This window comes from Melospiza georgiana, chromosome 4, assembly GCF_028018845.1.
Source record: "Melospiza georgiana isolate bMelGeo1 chromosome 4, bMelGeo1.pri, whole genome shotgun sequence".
Classification (NCBI taxonomy): Eukaryota; Metazoa; Chordata; class Aves; order Passeriformes; family Passerellidae; genus Melospiza; species Melospiza georgiana.
The window spans coordinates 52,472,104-52,495,531 of record NC_080433.1 but is presented as its reverse complement, the minus strand read 5'-3'; the positions used below and the strand labels follow the sequence as shown (position 1 = coordinate 52,495,531).

The 23,428-nt window shown below is 35.6% G+C and overlaps 1 protein-coding gene across 1 annotated transcript in view; it reads right to left on the bottom strand.

Moving 5' to 3' along the window:
- Positions 1-722: 722 nt before the first annotated feature.
- The window catches only part of GXYLT1 (glucoside xylosyltransferase 1), a 28,535-nt gene continuing 5,829 nt past the window's right edge, over positions 723-23,428 (bottom strand). Inside the window, exons 2-7 of the mRNA XM_058023606.1 lie at positions 12,698-12,872; positions 11,630-11,755; positions 10,577-10,828; positions 5,132-5,255; positions 4,645-4,817; positions 723-2,569 (exon numbers count right to left, since the gene is read on the bottom strand). Coding sequence (XP_057879589.1) covers positions 2,408-2,569; positions 4,645-4,817; positions 5,132-5,255; positions 10,577-10,828; positions 11,630-11,755; positions 12,698-12,872 — 1,012 coding nt within the window. The 3' untranslated portion in view covers positions 723-2,407. The remainder of the gene's footprint in view (positions 2,570-4,644; positions 4,818-5,131; positions 5,256-10,576; positions 10,829-11,629; positions 11,756-12,697; positions 12,873-23,428) is intronic.

Genomic DNA, 23,428 nt, shown 5'->3' with positions numbered 1-23,428 from the left:
ATCTAAACTTAAAATCAGGTATCCAAATGTCTGGGAGCATAACAGGTTTCTATCACATTATCTGGATTCCCAGTCTTTTTAGTGTCTCTAAATGTTTCCCTTAGAAGCCAGATTTGGGGTTTTGTTTGTAAAAGTAGGTTGTTTTCCTAAATTTAAAATAACAAGGATTAGACAACTAAAAGTGTGCTTGAAACAGACAAATACTCTGCAGAATTACTTAATGGAAGCTTTTTGCATTTTTTAAAACTTTTCTAAAGTGTTCATGAGCGTTACCTGGAGGTGAACTGAGATGAGCTGTTTTTCATTTCTATTAAAAAAATTAGTCAAAACCTACGGCTCAAGACCATTCTGCCATTTGTAATATGTTAAGTAAACATTTCTAGTTATAAGCACAAAGTAAGAATTTTTGTGCTACAATAAGCATCAATATTAATTCTTTTTGTTCTACTCTGCCATAAAATTTGAAATTTAAGTGGAAATATTGCTGCTAAGCTCCACATTCCCCTTTTTTTCTTAAATGGTCTATTAGGTTTTAAGAGTATCTTGACATGTCTTCAACACACTTAAAATAAATTCAAAATTGAAAGTTTCTGCAAAGACAAACACAAAAAGTCAAAAGATTTTTTAAAAAAAATACAAACATAGAGTACAAGTAAAAAGAAAAGCTGAAGACAAATTGATACAAAAATCAGTATTTATGTAAAAAAATAATGCACTGCATATTGTAAAATCAGTCAGTTACAGTATTCACCTTCACAGAGATTTCTACATTTTCAGGCTTCAAAAGGTTACACAGCAAGAAGAGATGTACACAAGAGGCAGACTGCTTCCTAGATTCCATCCCATAAATTTATGCCCTGAGCCTGCAGGGAAATTAGAAGCAGGATACAAACTCTGCTGACAGTGGAGTGTGTTCTTGTACTGCTAAAGCATTTGTCCAGCTCACATGGATCTGGAAGTCAGAGCCAGCCTATCTTTGACAAGGAAACAGCTACAAAAATTAAGCTTCTAAAATGGGGTTGGGATGAAGGTGCAAATCAGTGAGTGGATCCTCCATGTTCAACACACAGGAACTGTCCTGGAATCCAAAAGCTCACTTTATGAAGACTTCATCTCACTTAGACAGGTTATCTAAGTTCATATATACTTTACAAATACATTTCATACCATGCAAGTTTAAATATTTAACTGTAACACTAGAATTCAGCCCTTTTCTTCATGGTTTTCTCAGGAGAAAAAGTTTTTATTACTTAAACAGAAGGTTTTATTTTTTCACTAAGATAATTGGAGGAAATCTAATCCTTTCCTGTTGCAAATCACTATCACCCTATCCACAGTAATGCATTCATGTAGTTGAGGGTCTGCCCCAAAACTATTTTAAAGCCATTTATTAAAAAAATATTATAACAGGATATATTCTCTAAAAAACCCCATCTACTACAGAGTCTGATGAAGCATCAGAACTCTTACTACAGCTCTTCACTTTTAGGTACTACATACTCTATAACAATCATCAGGTAATAATTCCTAGTATGGAAATACAACAGCAACAGCTTTCCACTACTGGGCTTTTTTTCTACTTCCAAAATGCCCAATAAAGCTGCAAAATTTTTTTAAATTTTTTTAAAGTATTGTAAGACAAGCAACTTCAAACTGGATTTTTACTTAAAACCCCCTCAGTTCTGCTCTACCTTTTGGTGCTAATGGCTCTATAATGTTGAAACAAATTCTTTTTAATATAAAGTCTCCGTATTTACTACAGAGAAAACTAGTATCACATACTAGTCCTTAATTTCTCAGAAAATCATATTTATAGTGTGCAGTTTACATCTGAGAGAAACGAAACAAGATTGTCAAAACAGTACTTCAACATGTAAGAGATGAACATATAAAGGCACATACAGATTGTCAATGATTACAACACATTTCTTTGACAAGAGAATATTTTCTGCACTTGTAAACAACTTTGTTTACATAAAGGCTCACACCTTTAAAGTGAGGTTAGTGCTGCTGACTCAGTTATTGCTACATTCACAGTTTAATAGAATTTTAGACAATATATGAGGTACACTCCCAAACAGAGTCATCTTCATTTGTTCCTTGTTCATTCATCATTTGATAACTGAATTATGCAGACTAAAATTACTGACCATCGGAGCCAGTAATACCCAAATCATCAGATATGAGACAAACATTAGCACTGATTAAACTTCAAAAAACCAGAAAGTCACTGTTGCAGAAAAAAGTTCTTGTTCTTCATTACATGAATATTTTCTTCATTTTTATCTATGCTAGTAAACTTTTTTCTGGGCACATTAAGATCCCATTCAAGCCGTAATAGAATTCTTGCACCTTTTGACCAGCTAAGTTAATTCAGTCTCTTGATGTAAAAGCTAGGAGTCAAAAATCACCTTCCCTTTGATCTTCTGGCATACAAGTCCCTTACACTTTTTGTTAGCTGCTTTATGAATACTTTGTATACTCTTCCACAGTATGTGTGCGTGGTTTTCTGCAGCTCCCGCTCTAGGGGCTGCAGCAGCGAATGAACCAGGTCATCTCCAAATGAATACTGTAAAGAGGTTAAGAAAATTTAAGGTTAATATGGAAGATTGTCATTACTCAGAGGTATTAGAGTTTTAGAAAAATTATTTTCAGCATCACATTTGCTGTCTATAGGTTTATCAAATGCTTTCAAGAACTCACGAGTGTTTCTGAATGCAATAATTTAAAAACAACTCTAAATTACAAAAGTATATACTCTCATGCTTTCAATAAACCTAAGAAAAAAGATTTTTTTTATGCTAGGCAAATGAACGTATTCAGACAAGCAAGGAGGAAATTTTTAAAATTACCTTACCCAATTAAAAATTTACAACTCTAAAATGATTTCTGGATTTTTTTTTGTTGTATGGTGACTTTCTCAAATGACATATAACCTTTAAGTAATACAAGTCTTATCAAATTATAATGAAACAGCAGTATAAAAAGTGGTACTGACGTTTCATTAAATTGAATGATGGTCAAACACATATTATGTTTAACATGAGCACGAAATAAAGTTGTCATTAGCTCAACACTGCAATGTTTTTTATAAACAAATGCTAAGTTAAAACAGCACTTTGAAGTAACATAATTTTGTTCATCTTATTACCATTGAATCAGTAGTGGTTTACGTACTTTCTCTGATGCATCCACATATGAAATGGGATCATAAATAAAAGGAAATAATTTTTTCTTCTATTTTAGACAATGCTCAAAGGAAACAAAGAAATAATATTTTTATGGAAATACAATAATTTTCCCTGCAATGTATTCTCAGACCCCCAAAAGTACTTTTCTTCATTTTTATACCTATATGACAATGCGTAATAAAGCAACATTAAAATATACTCTTGATTTTTGTAGGTTATACACACACAGTAGCCTGCTGCATTAAAATGTGCATCAGTGCTAAGTTTTACAGCTCTTCAGCGAGTATACTGATGTAGTGATAAATGGTTCATTAGATTATTTATTTGCAGCATGAAAAGAAGTCATTGTGCTTAGTATTTAAAGGAACAGTAACATATTAATACACTGAATTCCTGGAAAAGGTCAAAACATAGCATATAAAAAATTTTTTTTACAATCCAAATCTAGATACATTTAGGTATTAAAGTGTTGCAGTAAATATATACAAACTTTGGGAAGAAGGGATTTTTTTCTGCACTTTAAAATCTCAAAAAAAAAAATGAAGTTTTTGGTGATGGCTCGTTCAGCCTGGAGATAAAGATTGTCCTTCTCTACGCTGCACTGGTGTGGCCTAACCTTGATTAAGCAGTGTGTGCAGTTTTGGTCACAATGTACGGATACAAAGCTATAAGTGTCCAAAGGAGGACCAGAGATGGTGAAGGGCCTTGGGGGAAAGCATGTGAGGAGTGGCTGAGGGTCTGCTCAGCCTGGAGGAGACTGATGGGAGACTCCACTGCAGTTACAATTTCCTTGTTAGGGGAAGAGGAGGGGCAGACACCGATCTCTGCTCTCTGGTGACCAGTGTGAGACAGGACCCGAGGGAATGGCCCCAAGTTTTGTCAGGGGATGTTCAGGTTGGATTTTCAGAAAAGGTTCCAGAAGAGGGTGGCTGGGCACTGGAAGAGGCTCCCCAGAGAAGTGGTCACAGCATGAAGCCTGGCACAGCGCAAGAAGTCTTCAGACAATGCTCTCAGGTGTACGGTGTGACTTTCAGGGATGGCCCCATGCAGGGCCAGGTAATCTGGATTTCAGTGATCATTGTCGGCCCCTTCCTATTATTCAGATATTCTAAGATGTCCAAAAGCTCACAGAAACAATGCACCAGATGATTTATTAAATAAATGAGAATAAAGCCTTTTAAATAAACACTGACAACTACAGGCATGGTTCTTGAATCCTAACCTAGATACAGTCTACACTCTGTATCAAAAGATGTTAATCAAAACGGGAATTTACTGGAACTCCATCCAAACAATAAAAGAGAAAAAAATGGTAAAACACTTGATGTTCCTTAAAAGTGAAAAAATTACTTTGTTGCAATCAAGGTGAATATCAACATGCCTACAAAATACATTTACTACTATAGATAAACATACATGAAAGAATACCAAGTACAAGGCAAAAATCACTTACATTTTTTATTGCTTCATAGACAGCCCTAAAAGTTGGTTGTTTATCATCATGGTAAACACCTCTATTTCCATGAAGAATAAATATACCTTCTTCTTCAGCTGCCTTACAATTGCTTCCATAGATACAGTGGTCAGGCCGGTAATTCCATTGGCAAGGAAAAACATAAAGACTTTCTGTGTGGAAAAATGAGAGCTCTGGGTTAAGCATCAAAATTGTTTCAGGAAATAAATCAATATTTTCTTTATTTATTTAGGACAGCTTTATACATTTCTGTACAGTTGTTTTGAAATCTAACAGTTTAATTACATGTAGCAAGCTCCAGCACTGTCTCAAATGCTTTCAGAGAACTAAGTAAGTGAATAATCCCTTGAAGGCTTTTACCCAAAAGCCTGCTTATTGAATATTTTCCTGGATTTTTTTCCTGGAGATTTTTTTCCGTGGAAAAGATAACTTCACAGTGTTAGGCTGAAAATCAACGTGGATTTACCTGGATTGTGAAAAAACATAATGTTCAATAGATCCTGATCACCCCATGTTATGTTCAGCTTGTATTTCTTCAGTAGTGGCATCAGAATTTCTCCCCATTGTAACCGGACTGGTGTCATGTCATTCTATTAAACAGAACAAAGCAAAACCACACACATTCAGGACAGTTACACCTATAGGGAAGGAAATGCCTTACAGAATCACAGTAGCTTGCACTGCAAAGGTACAAATCTCAAATGTATAGATAACTTCTTCCTTTTAAACCAACAAGCCTCTCTAAGGAAATTCCTTACAGACATTTGCAATATGCTTTATTTCTCAATGATCAACTTACTGAAAAATTTTCCTCTAACATCTCAAATCAAGAATTCTAAGAATAGCAAGGAATTTTTTACACAGCAGTAGGATCTAACACCAAAACTGTGTTTAAGTCATGCAGCGAGTAGATGGGAGTATTTACATATCCACACGTCATGCAATTTCTCTCTTTTTCACAGAATTATAATATACACACGTTCTAATGCTAACTGCAAAAATTTGAATCAGTTCAATATAAAATTAATTCTTAAATAGGTCCAAACACAGACAGAGAAAAAAATACTGGCTACAAACTAGTGTACAAAAATACAGAAATCTTTCAAAGGTTTTCAGAAGTATTTTCATCAAGTTGAACTTATTTTTTTAGTCACTGAACTTGAATTTCCTCATCAACAGGACAACTTTTCACTAGCAAAAGTCAGTGAGAACCAAAACAACAGCTGATACCAAATTCCTGAATTCCTGATTTAGCAGAATCACTTCAAATGAAAAGGAGTTCTTCTAAGGTTCTGGTTGAGGAGCAGCTACTTGGAGTACATTGGCCTACACTGAATTCCATGTTAACAAAGGGATTCAAATCTGCAGTTTAAATGGTTACATATTCTAAAGCTAATCTCTTATCTTTACAGCTTATTTAAGCTTTACTAGAAAAGGAACAAGGCTGCTCACTTTGTACTCTGTACTTCACAGTTTCGAGAGTGTGGATGGAATAGCAGTAAGTCCCATAGAGAGAAAATTCCTGAACAAGCATTGTACCCTTGCTGCTTTTTAAGCAAGTTGCCAAAAGAAAAATGATATTAGAACTCCAGTACAGTTTCAGATTTGCATACAGGAATATCATTTTAAGAGACAGGAGCAAAATATCAGTTTGAGATTTACAGTATCAAAGACTTCTTTCTCTGTGCTTGACACTGACAAAGTAGAAAGTGCATAAAATTGCAGTTCAGCTTTTACTCTCCCCTCAGATCCCTTCTGCCATCAAATATGAAGGGCTTTCGGAACTGAAGACTAAACCAAGAAATACTACAAAATTTCAGACAAGAATTAATACAAAAAAATATCTATACCTTACATTATGCAAGAAGCCAAACAGAATATTACAGTCTCTCCTCTCCTAAAAAATTTATGATTACGATTGCCTGCAAGTATTCAATGAGTGCAGGCATAAGAAATGCACAAGAAAATTCTTTGCTAGTAAGAATTATCATTAGATTCAATGCAAAGTGATTAAATCAAATAAAACACAGGCTTTATTACTAAGCTAAACCCTTCCAAAAAAGCAAATAAATATGATTGAATCACAGTCAGTAAAGATTACTCCCTCACCTGAAATTTGCAATTCCCAGAATACTGACCTAAGTTTAGACAAAATGCTAAGAAATAAAAACAGAATTAAATTGCCTCATTCATACCAGGCAAATCATGGTACAAGAATATACAATGACAAATTCAGTTTTAGAGCAACACATAGAAATAGAAATTTAAATTGTTTAAGTAATTATTTAATAGAATTTTCTTTCTACTTGCAGAGTTTTAACAGCAGAGAAATCCAGAGGATATCCCAAGAAGATGCAAAGCAGGTAAGAACATGCATCACATAGCCAGATATCTAGAAGCAATACTACTTGACAAATAGTGCTGTCAGATTTAAGAACTGGAAATTGTAATATTTCCATAACCTTTGCATAAATAGAAAAGAGCTATATATTAATAAAATAGCAGTGATATATAATGACACCAGTGTAGGAGCAAGGGAAACTACTTGAATAATTACTTGTTTCCCTTCTTTAAAATATTCCATTGTAAGGTGAAACAGCCTGAGAAGTAGGATTCTGATAGAACTACTTTTTGGAAGTTACTCAAGTAAAAAAACTCAAAGAAAAAATATTACATTAATTTTAAAATGTCCAGAATATAAGCCTTCTCTCCAGTATTCCACAACATGCAAACAATGCTAGCAATTTGAGAAAAAAATTCCCAAATTATAGTAGGCATTTCTGTGATGACACCACACTGATACAGCCAGGTTCTTAAGAACTCTCAAATTCTAGTTTATTTGAGCAGAAGAAAATGTGCAAGAAGAAAAAATATGGAGGAACATCAAAGTATTTTCTGACACTTTGGGTCAGTTTTTTGTTTGTTTGTTTAGCTTGGTCATTACTCATTTCTGTACCAAAAAACTTCTGCGTGGCAAAGGCTGAAGTCAAACTTAAAAAAGCTGTCACATTTAGCCTTTACTTTTTTTAAATTCTAAGAAAATATAAAGCTGAGGAAAGGTACTCAAATCACACAGCAGTATCTAAACAAACTGCAGCTGTGTCCCACAAACAGCTGACCAATTTAAACTTCCTTAATGCCAAGGGAGAGCCAGTCCTTTGCCTTCTGTTTACATGATTCTACCCTGTTCTTACACTAAAAATGTAGTGCTGACACTTACTGCATGTTTATGTAAGCTGATATACTTCAATAACCCAGCAGAAGGATTTCTTTTTTTCTACTGTTAGCAAATGGAATTGAATCACAGAAAGGACTGAAAACCAATAGCTACAACCAAGTAAATAAGAAAAGTAGGGAAAAGAAGCTGCTAAGAGACAGGAACCTTCCTTTTAGAAGCAATTTGTTTTTTTGCAGGCTCACCATATTTCTTGAAACTACAGCCCTAAGCAGTAATGAATGAAAAAAAAAATATTTGTACTGGTTTAGGTCACAAGAAGCTCTCTGAACTTTGTTTTTTTTTTTCTAAAGCATACCCGTGAACCTTTGCACACTCTATCTGAAGTTAATTTATTTGGGGTTTGATTTTCTAAGAGCTTGTTCCCTTCCTTGAGTGCCTGCATCTCAAGCATCAATAACCTTCTCAATAAATGTGATTGAAGTCATTCCTCTCTATTCACATTGCCTCACTGGTCTTTTTGCTTAAAAGCACCATACCTGTAGCATTTGCTATATCTCTTTAAAAAAAAAGAGATTTGTATACATCTATACGTATACAAATACAGAAAGAATCACCTACTATTACCTCTTCAATATCCTAAACAGTCTTGACTGCTTTACATTCCCATTTTCTAACTGCTGCTTAGCAGAGACAACATGTAGACACTAACCATCAGAAGCTTCATCATGAATTCTAATGTCATGTGCAGGTATGCAGTATAATGAGCACTACAATGCAGTGCAATATTCAGTAACACATCTGTGCATGCACTTCTAGTTGTGCACAAGCATACACACGTGTGCATTTAGTGCATGCATTTGTGCCCTACAGAAACTCCACACACAAGACAAATAAGATAGGACCAGAAGGAACAACATCCATTAGGCACCACTGACAGCCCAGGAGCTGGGATGCTTGTCTGAAATGGCCTGACACTCCTGAGAAGACTGAGGAGGCTTAAATAGGTAAGTGGAAAAAAGATTACTTAATCCTGGAGCAGTACATGGAACTACAGGTTATTGCTACCCAGATGAACATTATAACCAGTGGCTAAAGTCTCTGGTTCTATTTTTTATTTATCCATCTTCTGGATCCTCCTGACTCTTAAAAATCAATGTGACAACAGAAGAAAGATGCTTAAAGGCCTCAAGCAGCTCAGCTTGTAATTTGGGCTACAATAGACAAAGAACCCACAGTTTTAAATCCATAGCACTGGAGGAATATCCTGGTCCAAAACCTTCACTTTAGATAAATGCTCTAGCTCTACAGTAGCATGCAAAAAGGTCTATGGGTATTTTAAAAAAGATAAATAAACTCCCAGAACTCCTTGAAGGATTTGTTGAGCCTCCTGAAAGAATATAAACAAATTCACGCCTTCCCATGCACAGGGAAGCATTTTCTAGTTCTACAGTCTTTCACTGTAATAGTTAATGGGACACAACATGGAACTGGTTACCTGTGAGGTCCAAAAGCATCTGCAGTGTCACTGGCAAGGGGTATTAGGACAGTCCCTACCCCTCAATTTGGTCTACTTCTTTTCCAAAGGTTTGAGAACAGTCATTCCTTTGCTATCAGTCACAAGCAAAAGTCGTACACACTCAGGCCCACTGTGTATAGACTCAGATACACTAAGTTGTACTGAGAAGCCAAACCAGAATTCTGGCACAGAGTGAATAAAATACCAACTTTATCTTAGTGTTTACCACACTGAAAATAAATCACTATACAGAAATGCACTGCCAGAGATTAAGATATAAACTTCTTCTCCAATAAGTTTTCTTGGAGAAACTGCAGCCATGTACTACAGCTACTATAACTCTACTTTTAACTACAACTGAGATAATCCATTCTCCTTTTCTCCTAAATTCTCTGAATTTTTTTTTTCAAGAAAAATACACAGCAAGAATGCTAGGATGAAAGCTGCTTATCACACTGGAAATTGGGGAGAATTAATGTCTTCTGCAAATTTATATTGCTCCTCTATGGATGCTTCTTCCAGAAGTTTTTGACTGCATGATTATTTTTCCCTAATCAAACTTCTCTTAAACAGAGATGTTCTTTCCCCCAAGCATAATCACACAACACTGCTTTTGTACTTGTGCTTCAAGTACGTAAGAAAAAACTTCAAGTCTGAGAAGCAATGGCCATTTCTACTGCTGTGTGCATTGCTTCCACGCATGTAGTAGCAGCTGCTTTCATTAAAAACTTCTTTGTCTACAAAAACTAGGACTTCAAAGCAAACAAAAAGATACTTAAGGTGATAATCACCTGGCTACAATGTAAATGATCAAAATTTGGAAATCTTCTTTTCAACAACTTACTAAATGTTTTAGCACCACCTCCTGGTCATACAACCACACACATTTTACAAATTTACAACAACTGCTTTTCTGGGATGCCTGTAGTGAAGAAATAATGCGGGCATATGTATTGGCAAAAGTAATTTACAGCAAAATGTATCACGTCAAAGGATCTCTCAGAACTATGAAAAAATAAATCAATCAAGCACACTTGAAATTCAAGTCTTACAGTGAATGACATTTAAAAAATAGATACTATTTTAAACACAGTGTACTTTCAGAGCATTATTACAATTACAGAAAAAACATTTTGAAAAATACATATGAATATGAAACAGAAATAGAATTAAAAGATGGAAATTCACCAAAAATGCGATTGTAGCAACACACATACCTTGAAATATTTTCTTCTGATACGTGTCATATTCATTAGCATGACTCCAGAATTAATTCCAGTTACTCCATAATAGGGATGTCTAGCAAATCGATTATACCACCCAATACGAGGCTCTTCATGTTCTGGTGCCATTGCAGCAATTTGTGTGGAGTTGAATTTTCCCAGAAAAGACCAAATATCATCAACAGGCCTCAAAAACAAGATGTCAGTATCAACATACAGTAGTGAATCCACATTTTTGAGGATTAACTGTGAGGGAAAGAAATTTAAAACCAAAATTTTAAGTTTTATTGAACTTCTCTTAATAAAACACAAAAAAGTTAAACAAATTTTTGTCATATGCAAATAAATCCACTTCACACTGACAGCTTGCAGTCAATAAATTTGTATCATTCCTTTTTCTCACATTTTAAAGAATTTCTGTAGAGGGAAATAATTTTCACATAGAACAGCATTGCAAAGGCACTCATTGTACATTTTATATGTCAAGGCTCCTTAGGAGTAGGTGGAGGCCAGGTGTACCCTAACAGGAGCTCCCCTCTGGCTCCTGCTCCCTCCTGCCCACGCAGGGGATCAAACAAGGTTAAGAGCCCTCCTTTGGGAGACAGCTGCCATGGCTCCATCCCCCCAGCCTGAAGCCCTCCTCTGAAGTGTCCTAGATGAGCACACGCACAAAACACTGGCAGCAAGAGCCCATTTCTTGTCTCCCTTGCCCTAGGACTTCTCAGACCCATGCATACAGGAGACTTTCAAATGGAATGAGGAGATGAGGAGTGATAAATCCATCTCACCTCTGAGATGATGACATGACCTACACCTCTTTCTGAGGCTACTGTGCCATAATGCATCAAGTGAGAAAAGGACTTTTATGCCATAGGGGACTAGTGCCACAGAACAATGTTAAATTCAGAGGACTTTTTTGGATGTCAAAACAGTAACTTTTAGGAGTAGTGGTAGTTCTTCATTTAAAACCAAACAGAAATCAGATTAACAAGGACATTGATGCTTCATAAACAGACTTCTGGACTGTCCTACTACAAAGTAACTTACTGGCAAAAATAGTCTTTGTGAAGCACATGGTTTAAACAATTTCTTCCATTCTGCTGCACTCTCAGATGGAAATGTTATTGGATATATTGTGTAATTAACTTTTCCTTCATAGGGGAATTCTTCAAGCTATGTGAAAATAAGAAATCACAAAAATTACTTCAATTCTATAACAAAAAAAATCAAATCACTATTCAAACTGATACTTGAACACAAGTACAATGCCTCTTTTCTACAACAGAAATCCAAGAATTTGTCAGCTAATCAAAAGACTTGAACAAAAAGTGGCACCTACAAGCCACTGTGAAGAAAACACATCACATCAAATCCCATGCAAAAGGAAGAGGAAGCAAAATAAATTACTATTTATAAAAGTAAGTATATTAATTAACACTCTTCCTCTCTTAACTACTTACCATGGAACAAATATCAATGAAGTATTTCCAAATTTAATCTTACTCTATTTTTGCCACAGCTACTGTTTACATAACAGTGTATATAAATTAGCATATGTAACATACTAAAGTCACTGTTGATATGACATTTTAAGCACAAAAAATAGTAAAACCCTCCACAGTTATAGCTTCATCAGCTTCTACAAGTGCTACTCCAGTCATAATGTAATTTTAATTAACTGAAATTTACTAAAATTAGGCATAACCATATCTACCACACTCAAAAACAGGTGTTTCCATTTCTCTAAACAATAAAAGACTGACTCATCCTGTAAGCACAGAGACAAAAAAAAGACATCTATAATTTTTTCTTGTAAAGCCAACTCTAAATAAGCTCATACAAGGTAACTGGTTTGTGATCAGAACATCGGGCTTGTATTCTAACAGATTCAAGATGACAGATGAGAAAGTTTTGGTCTGTCTCTAGGAGAAACTCTGGTATCAGCAGTTGACATTCTTACACATGAAAAAATCTCAAAGATCCCCATTCAACACTACAAATGCCTTATTACCTTAAACTCCTGCATTTCTGCCACTCTATCAAACATGTAAAATTGCTGTATATTGTGCTACAAAATGTGCTACAATTTGATTGAATACATTTTTAAATACTTACTATGTCTTTGAAACTCTCATGCAACTGGTCCTCAGCAAAAATATGAAAATGGAGAGGTTTGATGCTGAAAATAATGGCTGATCTCAACATAGTAACAGTCTCCTCCAGTCTTTCACCACAGGCCACCACTGCTAGATGCATTTTCTCAGAAGGATGTGTTTTCATATAATCATATCTGATAGAAAAATATTTTTTCATTTGACATTATTTCTAGCACAGGCTTAAAGAAAAACTCTACTATTTACTGCAGTAAGTAATTAACAAAATACCCTTTACCACAATTAAACCAGCAAAGTATAACCCCACAGAACATGCTCATATGTATGCTTACATTTAACCTGAACCATTCTCATAATCACTCCCACCACCTGAGCCTACAAGGGAAAAAAAAAGGTCCAGAAGATCTATATACAAACATTTATTGTTTACAATCTTACTATTCATTACTAGCAAGGAAATTCATTAAAAGAGCTATGCTAAAAGAAAGACTACATGAAGTTACATTAAAATGTCAAAGGCTGACAGTAGATTAAGTCTATACTTGGGTTTTTCCCCCCTTCCTGCACTAAATACAGACATAGGAAAATAATGACAATTACAGCAGAGCTGAACTCAACAACAAAAGTGAGATAACATCTATTTCCAAGAAGTTCTGTTAAGAACATTTTTGACTGATCTAGGTTTTGTCCATTTTCTGTTCAAACACACCCTTCAGCGCTTCACACACAGAAAGCTTTCTCCTGTCCTTCTGTCTTGCAGGAGTACGACGTGGGCTGGATGAGGGGGAAAGGAACAGCTCCCATGGCCTTGGGGGATGCCCTGGGGCTCCCAGTGCTCCTGGAAACCCCTCAGGTACACTGAGCACACACACTGCCCGTGGCCTTGAGGATAAATCACTGCAAGGAGTGGGGACTGGGAAATCTTTTATTCCTGAAGACGCCTGTGCAACAGTTATCATGAGATGTGCCTGGAATGTATCACACAGGGCACATTCTAAAGGTATTTCAATACTTCAGTACAATAGGCTAAAATTGTCATCAGGCAAATACCAGTAGCTTGGTGGCAAACAAAGTGGGTATACCAAAAATCTCCTGGATTTCACAGATTTAGAAAGAAAAGCTTTCAGAAAAGCTTTCAAAGCTTTTAAACACACATTAACTCAAAGCCCAAGTGGAAAACAATATTATGCACTTGAGCTGTTTGCAGAGACCATGGGAGGAAGGGGCTAATAGAACCAAAAGTATCTGAAGGTTTAAATTACAAGTTTAATGCCAAATTATGAACACAAAACCAATTCTGAAGTTAGAAAAGATTTTACCAAACTACTAACAATAGAGAAATGCTTGATAAATCATCCATTCTTAGAAACTTGTTGGAGACACTTCAAAAGAGAAATTACCAGATGCGATTCTTAGCATATAATCTCCGCTCAATTTATGCAACCATGTAAACACATACAAGTTTTCCTTTAAATTTACAACTGATAGTATTCAAATATGCCTTTTTTCTTTAAGGCACAGAAAAGCTACACACATTATTTTTACTTCCACAAGGTAAAATATAAGCAAAGTTATCACTGTAACACTACTGAATTTGAATGCCATAAATAATTACGGCACTTAAAAAATATTGTAAGTTTTGAAAGAATTTATTGCCCTGGAAATAAAAAAAACTTGGGTTTTTTTTTTCCAAAAAAAATTTTATTAGATTATGCAGCCAGTCTTAAGTGAAGGTCTGGAGCATTATTAAAAATCTCATGAATGAAAGACCTCATAGGTCAGATTTAGATCCAAAATAGGGCACCTAAATGAAGATGCTAACCTCAACTGTGTCTGAAGCCTCATTAAAGCCAACAGAGATGAACAGGTTATGGAGTATAGAGAATAATCCACCTTATTTCAAAGTGAACACCTAATCAGCTTGAATCAGCTTTCAACATAGGTATAGTGCCATTTAGTAAGTTCTAAAATATCCCACTTGATCTCCAGATGCCAAAAAGACTGAGTATTTCAAAGATCATTTTGTGTCTACTACTCCTAAAAAGATGTCTAGGATATCCAAGTGCTTCCTGATTAACAGCAACCACTCACATCTCAGCAGCTAAATGGCTGGTCACCCGGATCATCCTCTATGCCCTTTCAATTTTAGTCACTGTTTAAGACCTAAGTGACGTAGACACCAATATGCAGCCATCTATATTCAGATTATTTAATCTGCAGATTGAAACCTTTTATAAATCTTGAAGCAAAATCTGAAAATTAGTTTAGGTTAAGACACACAAAAAAAGAATCTTGAAATATAATCAAGACATGCCTATTCAGACCTTTATACATACAGCTAATTTAAATATTACACCATGTAGTAAGTAGTACTGTAAAACACACAATGCAAGCTGAATATGATGAGGGTAGTTGAAACCCAAAAATAAGTACACTGCCACAGTGTGAAGAAGCTGCAAGCAGCAGATTAGCCTCATCACTAATCCACTGAAAAGGGAATTACAATAATTAAGCCCTGAAGTCATGAGAGCCTACAGTGATATTACAAGGTCGTGTGATAAATAAGGGCAAAACCTACACAAACTGCATAGCTGAAAGCCAAGCTCCTGAACCACATGTAAAACACAGCTTTCCATGAATAAAGTATGACAAAAATTGTGCTGAAGAAACTCTAAAATGCACAAAGATTCAAAGACTGTAGTTTATTATTTCTACATCTAGTGACCTCTGTGAATAAAAGAAGATTTTTAAGCCACACAACAAAAAACTGATTATGTTATAACACAGTTACAGTCACTCTGCTCACACAACCTCTTCTGTAACTTTCAGACTTATTGAGTTCAATATTTTTAAATCTGTGCTTAAAAATTATTTCTTTAAATGCAAAAAGAAAAATTAGAAAGAGCTAACAAAAACTGAATTTCAGCTTATACCAAATGGGAAACAGCAAGACTCAGATCCATAAATTCACAACATAAAGCTTTATCTCTGAAGCAGATGGAGCAAGAAGCCATTGGAAATAACGGGCCACCATTCCCTCTGTGGACTACCCACTACAAAGGGAATGAGATATATTAGATCTCAGAAATGTATTAAAGCAGAAGGTAAGAGAATTCAGAAGTGTGGTCCTTACTCCAGATGCCATGAAAAGACATCCTTTAGTGATTATAAGCTGCATTTGACTTCCCTGCATACAGACCACTGGGAACCACAGCCTCCCTTTTAGCAAGCAGGCCTCAGTGCTGCTCCTCTCCCTTTCATACACACCTCTGCTCACTCCCAGGGAGAAGTCCTATCCCCACCTTCACCCAGGAACACTATTTACTGAAACCCTCAGCTGCCAGCACCTTTCATTTCTTTCCTCTTCCTCATGTGAGAGGCAGTGTGAAGTGTAAATTGCTCAGCAGAGCTTATCAGCTTGAGCTCTGCAGCCTCACCTTCAATGTGAATGTGTTCCACCCACAAAGCCAATTATGTTTTTCATTATTTTTTTCACTTCCTTCTTCAGTATTATATCTACATGGCTTCAGTTTTTCCACTGATTTTTTCCCAAATTTTCTGCCTTCAACTGTTCCCTTCTTTTCCCACCTCTCCCCATCTTTCTTCCCCTGCAGCTGCCTCCCCAGAAGCCAGGGAAAGGAAAACTGTGCTCATTTAGATAACTGGTCTGGTATCTGTCATGACCAAGTGATACAAGATCTTTTGGCAATACATTTTTTTTTAGCAGTTCAGTTGCTGAGTTGACAATGAGCGAAATAAAATTTATTCTACAAGAATAGTAACTTGTCTGAAGCTAAACAGGTTTGGTATCAGGAATCACAGCTCTGGTATGAACCTTTAGTGAAAATCAAATACATTTTCTGAAAGGGTTAAGATGCTTTCAAAAGTGAGGAGATACTTTCAAAAACCTTCTTGAGAAGCAGAAAAACAAAAAAATATTTTTTTTTTAATATGCACATTTCTAATTAATAATAGCTCCATCTTTTGATGTGGGAGAACCTAGTGGAAAAGTAGGAAAAAAGCAACAATAGAGTGAAATAGAAACTGTATTATAGTAAGGATGTTGGATAGACTAACAAAGAAAACTTGAAAGATCTAATTTCTAAAAAAAAAAAAAATCCAATACTGTGGCAGTCCTCACTCCCGCAGGGAAAAAAAAACCTCTGGTAATTAAAATAGAAGAGAAAGAAGGTACCTGTAATGCAGTAAAAGATACTTCGTAGGATGCCATGACAGGATTTGAGTCTTTAGGAAGAAATAAGAGAATTTAATTTTTGTGAGGATACTAATTACACATGAGGGGTAGGGACAGTAAAAATAAACAAAAGACTAGAGACAAACCTCTGCACATACTCCCATGAGTTTAGGAAACACATTTAAAACAATCCACTTTTGCCAATGTGAGTAAAAAACATGTATGTTAAAACATGCTACTCAGCAGCAGCAAAAGGCCAGGTACAAGCCTTGCCCTGAAGTATTTCTGTGCCAAGTCCTTCATTCTATACTGATTAATTCTGCTGTTAACAACCTCTGAGAGAAGAACATAGGACATCCTCAGTGAATCTGCTGTAACAAGGTTTTCCAGAGCCTGTCTGTCAAGACACTGCCTTATATTTAAAGATGTTTACCATGACACATTGTATATTAAAGTAGCATTTCTAGGTCAATTACAGCTACGAAGCTGTAATTTGATAGTAGGCTACAGAGGTATGTTTTGACAAGTTATACTTTTCTAGAACATTCACAGCACCCCAGCTGCATTTCCTGGGGAAAAAAAACCAACACAAATTTTGTTTGCACTAAAATACCCACCAGCTCCACAAAAAGCTTAGCTCTGTCCTTTAGAATTGACACAAGGAATTGCAGTAGAGGTCACCTTTATTTATATAAGGTAAAGTTCTCCTACTCTCACATAATACATGGAAAGCACAGGTGAGAGGGTACCAAAACCACAGGAATATCCTGTATACAGTTCCATCTAATTTGGTGTAATAGAAGTGGTTTTCATCATTAGCATAAAAAACACTAATTATATTCATTAAACTGTGCAGGGAAAGTATTTTCACATAATCAAACTGTATTATTTCAAAGCTGACACTACAATATGCCTGAGAGAATCAAATGGTAGATATGTAAGTACAATACAGATGGCTTATTGCATCCTTTTTCCTTTTAATGCCCTGTTTGATCTAAATCAATCAACCACTAAGAAGCCTAACCTGGCAGCCTTTAGCCACCAGAAAAACAAAGCAAATAGAGTAAGAAGGCAGCAAAGCTACACTGATTCAAATCCTGCTGTTAAACACTCCCACACTTATTACAAGTAGGATCAAGGTAACTACAGACATTATCTGGATTTGAAAGTGATGAAAATTCTTGTTTTTACTTAGCTTAACGTTCTACTACAGCACTGCAGGTATAACATGTCATAATCAAGAGCTTATTTTGTAAAAATACACTAATGATACCACAGCATATGATGTCCAAATGTAATCTACTCAATGCCAACTCAATTAGTAGATTAGGTCTGAAGCTACAATATACGAGTAATTTTTAATTCACTATAAAAATAGAATCCCCATTCTCCTATGAGCCTGCTAATTTAGGGAAATTCCTTTTTTCAGCACTATCTGAATTAATTTCAATATAGTCACACCACATGAAGCTCAATATACCCAAAAACTTAGTGAAACTTTCCACTTTAGCAAGCAACACAAGTTAATACCCACTTAGTTGCAACATCCAACAACTGAAATCAGCCTGGTCAGACAGCCATAGTAACAACCATTAAGAACTTCTTCCTAGTCAGTCCCATTAGGAAACAAGCAGCCATACCAGCTAGACAATACTGAGCACCTTGAAAGGTGTACTAGATAAGAAAAGCATCATCTAGACCATGCAAAATCTGAGCCTCATGTTATCTCTATCAGCATTTTTAAAATTTTGATAAAATCTATACCACTGTACGCAAAAGCAATCTCATGCTTCCTCTGTCAAGGTGAAAGCTAACAAATACTCTGTGCCAGAATAAAGTTAATCATCAGATTGGTGGTGAAAAAATGTGGGTGCAAAATAGCTACAAAATCCTTCCCACATACAGCAAAAGCAATTGATTCTACACTGACTAACCTGAAGATCCTTACTATTCCTTATTAGAACCAGCCCCTGTTCAGAAGTCATCAATTTCAAATGTTCTTCAACTATTGCATGACTCATACTGAAGTCTATATACACACATCTCTCAAAAATTTTCCAGATTCTTCTATATGTCTCCAACATTACTTGAATCTTAAAAATCTATACATTGGTTTTCACTTAATACACTTAGAGCTAATTAAAGGAAATAATGTAGAAAGCTGCATTTCAAAAGTGTCTGTGCTAAGTTCTCTCAAGAGTAAACATATAATATATATAAAATATACAGGATATATTTTCCTGATATCCAGGAAAAAAAGCTAAATGGAATTACAAGTTAGAAACAGAGAGATAACAAGCTTTTTTTCAACAAAAATACTTAAAAATCCAAAAGTTCCCAATGTTCTATAAACTTAGTGGAAAATGGAAAGGAGACATTTTAATTTTGGGATAAATTAGAGCATCTCACTGAGGAATTCAACAAGCACTGAAGTCAGCACAGCATATGGGGATTAATTTAATAGTAAGATATAACAATCCAGCTTAATGTAAAATGTTTAATCTGAACACCACACACCCTTTACTCATTTAAGCAGCTTTTTTTCTTTCAATTTCAAAATGTATAAACCTGAAATTCTGCAAACCTTAGAGCTCACCATTAACCATGTTTCATCATGAAAGTGGACTCACCCAGTGAAGTCATAATCAATGCATACTTCAACAGAATTGTCCTCACAGCCACATATGGAATTCTTAATAGATTAATACAAGTTATAGCTAAAGGTATGTGTAAATAAACTCCATGGGATTTGTCCATTTCTGGTTCCAAGGTTCCACCTGCCTGAAGCCTGACAGAATATCCAGAAAGGACATTTTCTGCTATTTTTGTGCATTACTTTGTATCCAGGGACTTCTTCAGGCTTAGTGGGGTCAGAAGACAGCAAGAACCTCCCTGGTCTCAACACTACAAGTGTAAGACTGGCCCAGATGTCCAAGGATTAAATGAAGCTTACAATCATATCCTGTCCCTCCACCTAGCATAAGCTAAGCCCCCTCACCCTCAATCACAACAGCATTTCATTTATCCCACTGGACAAAACTTCATAGAGCTAAACACCCACAACATAACCTATAAGGAAAAAAAACTTATTTCTGTCTATTCAGATAGCTGAAAACAACAAAAACATGTGCATCCCTATGGATTGACACAGTACGGATTGCTACCAATGGCAATGAGAAAAACTCAGCAGCCCCAAATTGCTGATGAAGTTCACTAACAGAATAAAAATCAATCTAAGTAACTCCTTTAAGGAATTTCTTGACTACCAATGAGCTTAAAAAGCACTGACAACACACAAGCAGAGACGAATAAGGGATCTAAAGGCTTTCCCACAATAATTTTCAAAAAAACAGTAAGTCTTGTGAAGCTAAGCTTTTCTTCCCCTTTGCTTTCCCAGAAATATTCAAGCTTCATGCTAACAACAAAAGATATCAAGATAAAAGATATCAAAGGATGATCAGCAAAATTTTAAATGTAAGAAAAACTGACTTACAACTTCAGTTATGTACTGAACTATGAAGGTTTAGAGAACTGTCACAGACATCTTTTATGAAAAATCCTTTCCTTAGGATTTTTTCTCCTAAGAATCTGAGAGGCCTCAGGAACAAAATGTAAACAATGGTTATATGCTGCTGTGGAATGCAACAGGTGCATCTTTGATTGGCCCATGCTGGTTGTTTCTAATTAATGGCCAATCACAGTGAGATGGCCCGGACAGAGAGTCTGAGCCACAAGCCTTTGTTATAATTCTTTCCTATTCTATTCTTAGCTAGCCTTCTGATGAAATCCTTTCTTCTTTTAGTATAGTTTGCATATAATATATATCATAAAATAATAAATCAAGCCTTCTGAAACATGGAGTCAGATCCTCGTCTCTTCCCTCATCCTAAGACCCCTGTGAACACTGTCACAGAGAACTACCTGACAAGTAGCTCACTTCTTTTCAAGAAACCTGCGTAATGTGACAGCCTAAAACATCTGAGCCACCACATCAAAACATTTAAACTTATTGTTAAAGATGCAGCATTAAGGCAGACAGTCTATTCTTTAACATACTTTGTTAAAGAACATTCAAAACTGTCTCTTCAATGCTTTTCTATGAAGTACCCTCCTTAAATTCTATATAACATTTAACTTGAATTTTAAAAAATCCACATGTACTTACTAAGCATACAATTTTATTGCAAGTTATATCGTGGGTATTCATGTGCAGCAAATTTTAATTTTGGAAAATAATTTATCATTAACTTTTCAGACTATACTCAGACAGGCTTTTAACAGATGTTAGCAAGTTTCTATTTAACTAAGCAATAAAACTGAAAAAAATCTACTCTTGGTAGTTACACTTGAGTCTACAATTCCAGAACATAATGTAACACGAAAAACCCCAGACAAAGGTAACCACAATATAAGCAGGTGAAATGCATGTGAAGTAATCAAGATATTTAGCTTTGCCACCTTGCTAAAGAGCCAAAAAACATCAGCTACATCTGTCTGCAATCAAACAATAAAGTACTATTTAACAACATCCTACCTAAAAGCAGCTTCCCAAAAGCAGTTCATTCCACAAACATCAGAGGGCAGCATCCAATAGGAATTCCAGAAAGATACAGACAAATTCTTACACCTAACAGAATAAGACAAAAATAACCTATATGAATGTTACTGATTTTATGGCAAACTTAAATGGATAGTGTCCTAGCTCAAGCATAACTTGAACAGTTAATTAGATGGCAGAAAACAGGCCATGTAAAGCAACTTGAATACAAAGGAGAAGGTATTAGAAGCCAATCAGAATTTTTGAAAGGTAGAATGGTCCCATCCTATAGCCTTTCCTCTTCATGTATTTTCAGAATGAGAAAAACAGAGGGGCTGAGATTTTTGAGGCTCCTGCTATGTTCTAGGCTTAAATTAAGCCCACAGGTAATGAGTAAGGAGTGAATGGCAACTTACTGCTAGAAAGAACTTCACCTTTTCAATACCTTTGTTACTCAAAGCAGAGGAGCAACTGTAACTTTTCATTTTTGAGGTTAAACTGTCCATTTAACACAATCCCTATTCACCCATTACTCTAGTCAGTGCAAACATGCAAATCGGATTTTTAATAAAAAACAGGACTTAGCAGCACCAAGCAATTCCATTGTTTTGTAACAGCTGGTTAATGCAATACAGAAATAATCACAACATTTCACAAGTTTTCTTTCTACATACTAAAATCAAGACCAATAATTTATTTACTAGTGCTACATTACAGCTAAAAAAAAGCAGGGTTTACTAGTTCATCATTACATTTTATGCAACAGCAATATAGGAAATATTTTTAAATAGAAACGAAAGTGTGTATACCAAAGGCTCTGGTGAGAAAATCAACATCAAGAATTATGATCTGAATTGAGTAAGCACAATATTGTAAAGCAAGAGATACTCTCTTGCATGACCTTCTCTGCTTTGTGACCTGGTGACACAAAGCCAGTAGTGTTTATTCTCCTTTGAAAGTTAGTATCTGTGAATGAAAGACATGTGCAAGAAAACCGACACAAAAGCTGCTGATTTTCATCAGCAGTATTTAAGGACTATAGCTCAGAACTCTACTGAAAGTTGGCTTTGCAAGTTTGAAATTAATCAGTACCATCTTGGGTAGCATAATCTGAAACCTGTGAAGGCCAATGTTTTGCAAATACCAGACAATAATAGCCGAATGTAGCATCAAAGAATGTCAATATTAGTAATTTCTGCTTTTTGTAACACTTGAGAAAAACGATCTGATAAACACAGCATTTCACAAAGCCTCGTTTAAGTGCTGTGGGGGATGGTGCAGTTCTTTGCTAGATCACAGGAAATCCTTGTATTCTGTAGATAAATGTGTTCACAAGAATTTTCAATTTAATTTTATTTCATGACTTAAAAATGCTCTCCACAAATAAATACCCAGATACAAAAATGGAAATATAGACTGCAACTCTATTTCAGGGATATCTGCACTGCTCTTTACCAGAGTATAAAACCACGAGTTCCCTCTGACAGATTCTTCTTTGCATTATTCTTTGTGGCTTGTGTAGTTTTACAAAAACTCTAAGGCACATAAGGTCTTCAACTTATGTGAAGAACAATCTTTATGATCCCTACTACTAGCTTTTTGAAGTAACTGTTTCTCATTACTTTTAAGATAAATTAATAGACAATCTCTCCAAAAGAGTTTTGTGGTTTGGAAGACTATTACGCTGTTATTACAGGGGATTCCTCTTTCACTTGTCAACAAGAGTTTTCTTAGCTGCCTTGAATATTACCCTACCCAAACTACTAAGGCAAGAGGCAAATCTGAAGTAATGGCTGTCACTTCTCTGACACATTAGGCGTTTCAAACATTCCATTTAGCACAAGATTATCAGCCTTGGGTTTGATTCATAAACTGCATATTTAAAACAAAAGTGTTACTAGGATACGTATGCATGCAATTTACCTAATGTTAGCTCAAGACATTGTCCTGTCAACAGCAATCTCCCTCAGTTGGCCACATGCTACCATATTCCCCAAAGG